The sequence below is a fragment of the Etheostoma spectabile genome, chromosome 21 (genome assembly GCF_008692095.1).
Source record: "Etheostoma spectabile isolate EspeVRDwgs_2016 chromosome 21, UIUC_Espe_1.0, whole genome shotgun sequence".
In the NCBI taxonomy this organism is placed as follows: domain Eukaryota; kingdom Metazoa; phylum Chordata; class Actinopteri; order Perciformes; family Percidae; genus Etheostoma; species Etheostoma spectabile.
Genome location: NC_045753.1, coordinates 16951831 through 16963325, shown reverse-complemented (window position 1 = coordinate 16963325; position 11495 = coordinate 16951831). Strand labels below are relative to the sequence as shown.

At 40.9% G+C, this 11495-nt stretch overlaps 1 protein-coding gene and 1 long non-coding RNA gene across 2 annotated transcripts in view; one reads left to right on the top strand and one right to left on the bottom strand.

The window, feature by feature from the left end:
• Window positions 1–11495, top strand: part of LOC116671397 (uncharacterized) — a 125832-nt gene that overhangs the window by 30454 nt on the left and 83883 nt on the right. The window contains exon 4 of the long non-coding RNA XR_004327258.1: window positions 7879–7921. This is a non-coding gene — a long non-coding RNA (uncharacterized LOC116671397). The remainder of the gene's footprint in view (window positions 1–7878; window positions 7922–11495) is intronic.
• Window positions 2732–5472, bottom strand: LOC116671386 (zinc finger protein 503). The gene is made up of 2 exons (XM_032502620.1): window positions 4838–5472; window positions 2732–4295 (listed from the first exon to the last, which is right to left on the bottom strand). The coding sequence occupies exons 1-2, from the start codon at window positions 5090–5092 to the stop codon at window positions 2883–2885; spliced, it is 1668 nt and encodes a 555-aa protein (XP_032358511.1). The 5' UTR covers window positions 5093–5472; the 3' UTR covers window positions 2732–2882.

The window sequence follows — 11495 nt, the reverse complement described above, 5'->3', positions numbered from 1 at the left end:
GATTGATAGACTTTAACATGGTAGGCTAGATATGTCAAGCCCACTGAGCCTGTTAATGTAATAAACAGACTTACCCATTACCTCTAGCCATAGGATGCAGCATCTGCCCCCGATGACCTTCTTAATTCAATTAACTTCTCTTAATCTCAAACTCTTAAAAGCAAAATGTATGATAAAAACAATTCAAACTGTTGTTAATACTGGAAAAAGTTTTATATACAGTCTATTGTAAACACTGTTAGACAGCGGGTTATCCATCAAAAACTCTTGTTGAGCAACTTTTTCCTTTTTAAAACATTATTCAATCCACTGTAGAGTATTACTGTGAGTTATCATTGGATGCAATTTACCACAGCAGCTTATCTACAGTTTTCTTTCATTTATAAGGGGTTGCTATCCAAAGTTTCCTTGTTTAAGAATATTCTTTTTCATCTTTATTGTTGAATACAAAGCTAATGACAGCAGATTATAACATTAACATTTGTTTTGCATCTACTGTATGCAGAACACTTTACTTTAACCCATCCATCCATCCATCTTTATCCACTTATCTGGTGTCGGGTCGCGAGGGCAGCAGCTCCTTTACTTTAACCCCCCTCCCCTATTTAGCTTTTATAACCAGTTTATTAACATGCAAAACATAGTTTACACACTGTCATTGTAAGCAGATATGGACACATTTTCAAGTGTATATCAATGTACAGTATTTGTAACTTCTCCCATGAGGACATATTTTAATGTTGTTTATTGTCTGTTTGTACATCAGCCTCTACGTACTGTTGACTTATACATTCATAGAGTTTTAAACATTTATTACATGTTTTTATACTGCTTATCAGTTTCTAGATGTAAAAGTGTCACAGAGACATTTATTCATCTGAGGGACTTAGTTTTCCTTAATAATATTTTTAATAATTTGTGATAATTTGAATTTCTCTTTTATGTGTAATGGCCATTTTATGAGACTGTCTCATGTCACTTGTGTGTTTGTAATTTGTTCTCAGTTCTCACTTGGAAAAGAGTTCTTTATTTTAGGAAGACCACCTAAAAAAAAATAAACTATTAATATTATAAAATGTTTCTCTTAAAAATGTACTGTTTATAAAAAACATAATTATTACTCAAGTAAATACTATAAAATCCAAGATTTTTTAATTAAATGTTCACTTCCAAGACATTTAGTCCACATGTAACAAGTGCAGATGCTCTGCTGTAGTGCACAGACTATGTCTTCCTAAGTTAAAAATAATTCAGCAACTGATACTAAAATTAATTATACTGAAAATTGTATTGACTGGTTCATCGGTTTAAACGTATAGCATATTATAGCATATGTGATTTTATTCCACATTGTCACATCAATTAAATGTTGAGAAATATGTTAAAAAATCTTAAACCCATTTGGTCACATCACGTTGATGTGCTGTGAAATAGAAAAAAGATGCCTCATGTATAATATACACTGGCTTCATGGCTGACTGGTTGCAGTGCTGAATTGTGGGTTAGGGGCTTTATTACCATCTATCACGGATCTATGAGGACTCATCTACATGAAGTATGGGTGGATTTGATGAAAACGACATCTGACCGCTAATGATGGAATTGCTGGAGAACAGCCTGATTTACTGAGGATGGATAATAACACTGTTGGCTTGATTTAGTTGATTTGTTTTAAGGGGCTGATTAAATAGTTAGGCCTCGTTTTATTTCATGCTCTCTGCTTCATTACTTCATTACAGCGATCACAAAGGCTGAGGAAACGTCCCACATCTGGTGTCATCGTAAATCTTTGTTTAGCGAGCTCCTCACTGATATCGGTAACTCGTTTGTCTTCATTAATGAAACCATAATCCGCGACCTCGTGATTGAGAAGATTCAACATGTTTTGATGAGCCCATGAGAACACACACACACACACACACACACACACACACACACACACACACACACCAAAAAACACACACACACAGGTAGCTATACGTCACCAAGGCCTATAGGTTTCAGTTTCGTGTCACCATAAGGTTAACAAAACAAAAACATTCCTGCTTACAAAAGCCTCTCTATTAGCTCATATTAAATTTTAAAATATAAAAACATGCAAAGGTTTTGCAAGTATGTAATTTGTTCTCCATCTGTAGGCACCTTTTTGTTACACCACAACATAAAAGACAAAACCATGGCTATTAATAAAATAAAATGAGTTGGTTACAATTTAATTATTCAGCCAAACTGATTCCCTTTCCCCTCAAAAAATAAATAAATAATATTTTTTTTTTCTATATATTTGACTGACTAATTCCTCGTACTAAAACTTGAAGCTTTTTGAACTCATTTGACCTTCTGGGTTGGGGTAATAACGTGTGATTAAAAAAAAAATTGTAAACCGTGTCAGAGCTGCCTGGAGCTTTAAAAATGCCATTCAGGTAAAAACGGGCTTCATGAAACGTTTCGCTCCCCACAAGATAAATCAATGACAATTCTGAAGAAGCTGCTCCGATTGATTTTACACGTCCATCATTCTGTCAAATCACTCGGCACTGGCGGCCCTCTAACTCGTCTGAGGGATGCACAATTAAAACTACTTTTGCAAGACTTATAGTTGATTCAGCATGAAGTTTAAAATCCATATTACTTCAAAAGCTCCAATTTTAATCAGCACAAAATCACTTCGATGCACAGCAGGTAAACACAACCAATACTCTCCCCTGTGTAAAATAATGCACATTGAGTCTTCAAAGTTATATTATTTTTTTTATTTTAGTCACGCTTGAAGCTATCGCAAATAAATACACTGATCCCCACATGGATCCAGTTCTTGCATGAAGTACAATATAAAACTTATTGGGCCTAAATCTGCTTTTATAAATGTATATTTTTTGGCTCTACTGGTATCCTAAGGCCGAGGCTGTTGTCAGTCTTTGTCCATACAAGGCGTACGGGGAGTAATATGCCCCTGTGGCCGCGGACACCGGCACTGGGGCCCCGGGTGTGGGCAGGGGGCTCTTTGAATAGGGGTGATAGCGGCTGCTCAGTCCGAGGGGGTGATGGGGGGCCCTGAGGGCCAGCGCGCCGGGGCTGCCATTTGGTGGCATATGCATGTGACAAGCCATAGCAGCAGCGGCGTTGGCGAGAGAAGATGACCCCGGGTACCCAGATATCAACTTCTCCGTACCGGCAAAGGCCGTGTGAGTCCGCAAGTGGCCGAGAAGCTCCTCGGAGGAAGAAAAGCGCTTATCACAAGGTCCGTTAGCAGACACCCAGTTACACACGTGCGGCAGGGGGTCATTGGGGAGCATAAAACCGTAAGGATATAACGGATGTCCGCTGAAGGACGGGGCCGAGGAGTGCACGCTGTGTAATGGGTGCGTCTGGTACATGAGTGGGTATCCAGATTTGAGCGCCGCAGCCGCAGCAGAGTCATGTGCACAGTTAGCGCTGGATGCACCGGACAAATGGCTTGTGCAGTGGTAGCTCAGGCAGTAGGGGTCTCGACACAGACTAGCAGACATTAGAGTCGGCGGGGATGCTCCAGCTAAGGGACTCGTTCCTGCTTTACTGCAGCCTAGTGAGCTGGCAGCAGCAAACTGTGCACTTAACAGCTGGCTGCTGGATTTGGTTGGGTCAAGGGTCATTCCAGGAGGAAGGAACGGTTGCGGGTAATGTGCATAGGCTCCCGCTAAACTTCCAGGATAGGAAATACCAGCAGGTGGCATGGGGAAAACTGTATGACCGGGCTTATATGGGGAAACAGGGGCGACCAGTCCAGAGCCGAGGACGGAGGAAGACGATGAGGTTACAGATGGTGAGTCTGATGTAACAGTCTTTGATCCAGATGTGTTCTCATGGTGTGGGCTGCCATCAGAGGTAATTCCACTTATCCTATGGCTACCATTACTCTCCGTCGTACTGCTTTTATTGCTATCAGACTCCTTCTTTTCCTCCTTGTCCCCCGATTTGCCTTCAGCCGGCAGAGGGGAGACTGAGGTGCAGGAGCTGGGGCTGCCTGTCCTGGGGGTGAACGGCTGGCAGGTGGCGCTAGGCACTCGGAAACTGGTTTTATCTCCACTGAGGCTGCTACTCGAGTCCTTCTTCTCTGACGATTTGGAGTAAGGTTTGAAGCTAGATTTGTCGTCGGCTCCGATGTCGCTCATTTTCAGCGGACCGGATTTGGTCTCCTTGTCACTAGATCCATTTGAGGTCACAGAGGACAGTTTGGAGGAGGACGGCGGGTCCGGTTTGCCGATCTGAGAGCACGTTTGGGCCAAAAGAGCCAGTGGACTTTTCTTGGCATCCAGCTGTGAAATAAGACAAAATACAGTTAGTGAAATTAATAAAAGCACGTGTACTTACTATGTTTTGTGGTAAATGTGCACATGACCGTTCCGCGTAGTTTACGCATTGCGCATGGACTTATCTCGGGATGAAACTCAAACAACTCCGCGTAATGGGCATGTAAAGAGGAAGCGTACACACAGAGCTGATTTACATTAGATAGAAGATAAGACTGAACAACTGCCACACGACGAAAATGACATCACAAACACGAGCATCAATTTGCTACAAGAAGGTAATTAAATTCCAAAGCGAGTCCAAAATTTGACTGAATAACAAGCGAAAATGTCAGAAATCAACAAGAATATCAGGTCTAAAAATCACATTAGGAGAGAGCTAGTGTTTATTTTAATCGAACACAAATGCAATCTTGTCATCAGTGATTGACCCAAGTTGTCCCGAAAAAACATCCCATAATAGTAAGCGTTCTGGAAGTAATACACGGTGTAGTTAGCGAATTGATGCCCGTGTCCGCGAACATTTTCACAACGGCGTTGGTGCTTACCTCGATGGGACTGATGGGAGTGGAAGGTAAAGGCTGAAGGTACTCCGGGTGTAAAATGTGTCCTGCCCGAGCGGTAAGCATTTTCAAAACCTTTATGGGAAGACGACTGGCTTGACGAGAAGGGTCTGCAGGAGAGACGAAGTTGTGGACAAATAGCTGGCTGATCTTCACTGAGCCCTTCTCCCCCGAGGAGCCGCTCTCCCACGCTGGATTCTTGCTGTTTCTCAGGACAGAGACCGTGGGCGATGTGCTCATGACCCAATTCTCGTTAAAAAGGTTGAGACATACATGTGTAGGGTAAATAAAGCCAACACTCAAAACGTCACACGGCTAAAGCCTTTGCCAGAAATAAAATGAACAATATTAAATCCTTAAAAGAGACGATGAGTGCGAGAAAAGAATCCGTGCTGTATCACAGCCGCGTTGCTTCATCCCCGGCGTCGCTCTGACAGTGTGGCTGCGGGTCCGAGAGCGGACTCCGTATACGTGGGTAGCGGGCGGGAGAGATCACTCCGCCTCCTCTCAAGCAGCATCTGAATTAGTCCGCAGATCACAGCCGTTGCCGCCTCCCAATCAAAAAGGGATCCCGAGGTGATCGGATGCTCGAGTGAATGTGACGTTTCCTCCTCACACGGCCGTGTATTTCATACTTCATCCACAGCAAGCGCTTATATTTTGAGTATGCTCTTTGCATAATTGGCGCTACGCATGCTCCACCTCTCAACCCTGTGTGGTTTTTGGGAAGGTAGACCCCGCTAATGAGGGGATAAAATGACCAATACCTCTTTATGTCAAGTGAGGACGAAACGCATATTAATTTGCACAATTTGTTCCCGACAGAAGAGTCTGAAAAGGCTTTTTATTGCACGATGTTAGACAAATTGACACCTCTGGTCAACCATTACTACATTTACACTCTTTTTTTAATTTCAAGTAAGTCATTTTGAGCGAATTGTCTTTGGAAAAGTCCACAGTAATTAGGAAAAAGCAGTTCAATCCGGTCCAATTGTCTCTTTGAGTCTTTGCACCATGGTGACTTATTCATGAATTACCTTTTGACTCTAAAAGACAAAGAATTCACAAGCCAGGGGCCTTTCTAGTCAGATATTCACTCCTACATGCACCAATATCCATCAGCATGTTTCACATTTTCTGCAACCTTCTCCTCTCAATCACACAGCCTGTCATCTGTCAGTTCCCTGTCCTGCTGCATGCCAGTTATCTGTCAGCTGTCTGCAGTTTTTTTGTGTGCCGTTTCTCAGTCGCATTCAGATCAACTACTGTTAAGTGAATCCATGAGAAGTGGAGTGAAGAAGTGACGTATCTTTCCCTTACTCTATCATTATTTAGGCCCGTTAGTCTGCCCGTCTGGTAAAACTCAAAACTGCTATTTGCTTAATTGGAGATAAGCTCTGAGGCATTTTTACAGAGCCCTAATTCTGCTGCAGACATCTATTTAATAGGCTGTAATTTTTCAGGTCTTTTTGTCTTGGAAATTAAAAATACTCCTCCGCATTCAAGCCCAAAAATGTTTTTTATCATACCAAGAGTGCTTAAAACCCCCCTTGTGTCTGCCATTAATCATTTAAAGCTTCCACATATCTTCCCATTGAAATAGACCCACTTATCTTATTACTCAATAGCCTATAAATGTCTTGCTGATCAGGGGAAAGTTAAACATATGCAAGTGTTTTTTGATTGATAACAGGGGTGCTGTTTTCGGCAACGGCTGTCAGGCTCTGACACAGCGCTTTGAGTTATTAGGGCAGAGAAGGGCGACCATAAATTTGGACCGTCAGGCAAAAACTCCTTTATTGTGGACGTGATGGATGGCTCGCAGCGGCAGACACCAAATTCTCTGCTTTATCCTTAAATGGCTGCACATTTTTTCATCGCCGTAATTCATTACTTTTAAACTTAAAGCTTGAAATCTCCTGCTAGTATTTCACACAAGGACACGTTTATGCATCACCCAGAGTCCGTGCAAACACAACCGTTTACAAGCAGGGTTGGGTGACTATACAGAAACTAAGCCTCTATCCTAGGCACTACATTTAAAGATTAAAGGGGTGGTTTAAAATTTTGGACATAAGACTTCATTTCCAAGTTAGCCAGTGTGTTTTTTTTTAAATCATATTTTAAGTAAAGGTTTCATTTATGTTTTTGTCTTTCTCTGAACTCACGTTTTGTAACTCAAACTTTTGCAAATTAAAAAGTGGAGTAAACTGAGTTGAGGTTCACTGAATTCTTTTTACAACATGGTAAAGTTTCTTTATTAAGCACACTCTATGGCCATTTTGTTACCAATATCCAAAATGTAACCTTTTCAGCCCCTAGAAATTTTCTATTAATAAAAATGTGAAAATGTGCACATTAGACACATTTCCAGTAATGATCCTTAAACATCTAAACGTTCTATTTTATTTTTTTCTTTGTATCGGCTGCTTTTGTTATACTGTGGTCCATTGACTGTCCTTATCTTTACCCTTGTTCTTGGCCAAAGAAAATACAAAACGATAAATAAACAAAAACATTGCACAAATAGTACACCATACAGGTTGGCAAAAACTATAAATCATTTTTAGAAGCCTATTTAGTTCTCAAATGGACAAAGTTATGGTTTTGCTATTAAAGTGTTTTCTTTTGCGTTTTTTTAGGTTTGTATCAAATTTAAATGCCCGCCTGCCCCTTTTCGTTTTTACTCTATGCACAGCAGTGTGGTTTTAAGGTACAACTTCAGTGTGTGTTGAAGACAACTTCACAATATATCATTAAATTAACATAATGGCAATCAGGGTCCCAGTGACAGGAGCTGCTGTTAAGACCATGTTGTATAATGTATAATTTATCTATGAAAGTAGGATGGCTACTACAGGGTTGATTAAACAAATGCATGCATATGATCCTGTAGTTCAGTCCATTTTTAAGCAGATTTTGAACTCTTGTCAGTATTTCTTCTATGAAATAATAACTGACCTAATGATGACGTGTAAAAGTGATATTTTTGTGAAACCCGCCCTTTTTTTTAAATTTATTTCCAGACACTTTGGAGGTTCCAGGCAGCAGTGGACAGCATGGAGACAAGTCACTGCTTCAGTTTTGTTATTCTGATCTTTTTAGACAGGCACATGTACATCCAAAACATCTCAAAGGACCTGTAACTGAAACTATTAGAAACAGGACCAAAACTCAGGTGCAAAACTTCTTGACATATAGCTTAGATAAATGCTGCATTATAATGTCGAGCAAATGGCATAAAAAATTCCCCCGACATGACATTGTGGCAGCACAGGGCGTGCCACGTCAGCAGCCAGACAGGCCGACTGGATCTGACAGGTAAAAAGGCAAGATGATGGTTAGAAGGTGCTATTGTGTCATGCTTCTTTTTTGACCTGTCAAGTCCTGGTGCAGAGGCCTGGATCGAGGACCTCCTTGTCACATGGAAACAGTCTTAAAAGGCTGTTATCCAGACTATGGTGATTGCTCCTGTTTAATTGATTTGCTTTGCACTGAGGCCTGTCACATTAATAATGGTTAAGTACAGCCCCAGTGTGTCACCCACAGTGGTGTGTCTATCGGGAAATTAACAGCCTTAACTATCTGCTGTCTGTGAAGCAAGAATTGTGTGATCATGTGAGGTGCAGTTTCATACTTAGTCCGAAACAATGGTAATCTTAATATAACTGCACTCTGTAGAAGTGCATCAGCTGTACATTTTATTTTTTCCCCCCATACATATATTTTTAAACCTGCCACAGTTGGACCTCTTCATTGAAACATCTATGTATATAAGTAGATATTATGGCCATACCATATCCCATCTCATTATGTAATACCATTCAAAGTAAAACAGAGAGCTACACTGACAAGTAAATGGGGTTGAGTGAATAAGACTCAGATTACACTCTCCACCACTTCACAGGAGCCTTTGACAGGTTGCAGTAGACATTAAGTCGCTCTGATATTTCCATGACTGACTGACAGTTTGAAATTGCTCCCATCACCTTGATAGTATGGTAATGCACCTTGCATGTGGACTGTCTTTAAAGTGCAGGAAATTAGACTCCAAGTTGAGAGTCGCCTTTCAACCGAATATGACAAGAAAATAGACTGCTTTTCTTCTGCACCCAGTAAGGGGAAAAAGGGCCCCACAGAAGCTGGCGTAGAATAAGAGGTTATAGGAGAAAGTGTCAGAAAGTATTACGGATATTATGTGTAAGACAGGACATTTCAGATACTTAGAAGCCCCCCACCCCATCTATGTCAAGTACTATAGCGTTGACTTTATTTGCAAGAGCTCAACTTGATGCTGACATGAAGAACTTGCACCATCTCGCCGGAAGTCAGACGACGGTAGCGCAGCATGATGGAGAGAGTTGAGGTGCAGCCAAGATCGCGACGGTGAAGGGTCTTTTTCACGTTGTCTCTCCAATTAGTTAAAGCTGGTCAGGAGTTTGAAGTAAAGCCTATGGAGATTATATGCTGTCGTCCACTTGCCATCAGGTAGGTGAGGATCCTGGCGGGTTGTAGTCATGCTGTAGAGAAGAGTTAACTTCACCTACACTCCCTGTTAGCACTGGAACCAATGGCTCACTTCAACCTGACAGCTGCCATATTACTGGTTGAGAACTTTGTAGAAACTTCAAGAAGCTCCTGTAAGACCTACCATACTGCATCTACTTGTGTAGTGGGTTTAGAAAGAAAGGCAGTGCAATCATGTTGACTTTTTATGACTTGATTTAGCAAATTTTCAATACCAGTGAGGCTTCATATGATGATTATTTTCATTATAGATTTATTGATCAATCCTTGGTGAAAAATCCATATAATTAGTTCCTCGAGCCAACTTTCATTAATTAAAATTACCTGTTTTGTCTGACCAACAGTTCCAAATGCCCAAATATTCACTTTTCAAGGATGTAAAACAAAAAAAGCAGCAAATACTCACATTTGAGAAGCTGGAAATTGAGAATGTTTAGGATTTTCTTCTTGATAAATTATCAGTTATCAAAATGGTTGTTAATGAATTCCCTTGATTAATCATTGCAAACCTTTATTTTAAGTATTGAATCTCAAATGAAAAGACACAACACGCTGCATTTGTTTGTGAATTTGTTTGTGCATTTGCCGCCAGTGTAAAATCAACATTCTCCACATCGGCACACATGCAGCACTAGATGCTGATCCCTCACATTTACTTCTCCAGATTTAATTTATGGAGCCTAAGCCGGGGTGAAAATGTACAGGTAGCATGTTATGACACTGGAAGCCCTGTGCAGGTCGGGATGAACGTCTGTGATGGGCAGATTATTCAGACTAAAGTAGGCCTAAAAAATGATCTTGTCACATTTCACAGGCAGGATTAGGGATACGGAGGAGGTGCGCTTCAGTCAGGAATTAGCGTCATGTGGTTGGCTGGAGACGAGCATGCAAGGTATTCACCGAGACAGGCTTGGACAGTTACTGCTCCATTTGTCTACTTAGTGATCAAATACCGAGGTTGATGGTTAATTTCTCTGTCTTCTTGTGGTTTATGTGATAGTCTGCATACATTTCCATGTTGTGAAATTTCAGAGATCCAGTAAATCCAGCATTGGGTTAATTTGGCTTCTTTTTATTCATACACCATATGCAGTTATACACATAAAGGTAAATATAGCATTATGATGCCATCTCGATGTGTAGCCCACAACAGCACCTACTATATTTGTGGCTTTGCATTTATAATGGAAGTGTGAGTGTCTTTAGGCTATCAGAATGAGCTATTACCACGATGATTGAAGAGTGATGGAGCGCGCGAGCTAAAAGACAAAGTAGGAGAGACCTGACAAATGAAATCAAACTTCATAAGACCTGCCAGTGGTGTCAGTTGTTATCCATATCTCAAGCGCATTATGGTACTGCAACGCAGCGTACTGCCTTCTCATCTGTCGTCTCAAATTCATCACATTCTCGACTGTTTCTTTTAAGTCACAAGTGTCAGTGTGAAGAGGGGTCTTAATTGACAACTGAGTGGCATCGACGTGGACCGTTGCCTTTATTTTGGTGCCAAGGAAGGTTGTGTTGTTTTGATGAGCTATTATTGGCAGAAGCCAGTAGCAGATAGCAGTTGGCCTGGAAATGGGAAGTGACATCAGACAGAGGAGCTTGTCATTGTCTTCAGGCGAGTTCAGTCTTCTAACTTGTAAGTTAGAAACAGCCTGTTGAAATGTCACTCAGCTGACTTTGTTATCTTTTGAGAAGAGAAATTTAGGGTAATTTCAGCTGAAATTATTTAGACATATGCCGTGCAGATTTTGAATAGCTGAAACAAGTTGGCATGGTTTCAAAGATTATTCTTTCTGGTTAATTAGATTTATTAGGATGAACACAGAAAGCTATCATGAGCTTCTAGCCTTCAGGTGCAGCATATTTAAGTTCTGTAGCCCTAAATGTTATATTTGTCAAATTTTACCATGCGTCTGATTCACTTTCATAGCAAATAGACATGCTAGCATGCTAAACCAAGATGGTGTACATGATAAACAGCATGTCACCATAGTTATTGTGAGCATGTTAGCATGCGTATGCTTGCCATTTACTGTAGTTTAAAACACTGGTGTGCCTAACTATATTCTTACAGAGCTACTAGCATGACTCTCGCTATTTTTTTTAACGC

Bases quoted from the DNA above. Each gene is read 5' to 3' on its own strand.
- LOC116671386 (XM_032502620.1), bottom strand. From the start codon at position 5,092: ATGAGCACATCGCCCACGGTCTCTGTCCTGAGAAACAGCAAGAATCCA. The intron at 4,296-4,837 runs GTAAGCACCAAC...CTTATTTCACAG, and splicing joins CTCCCATCAGTCCCATCGAG to CTGGATGCCAAGAAAAGTCC.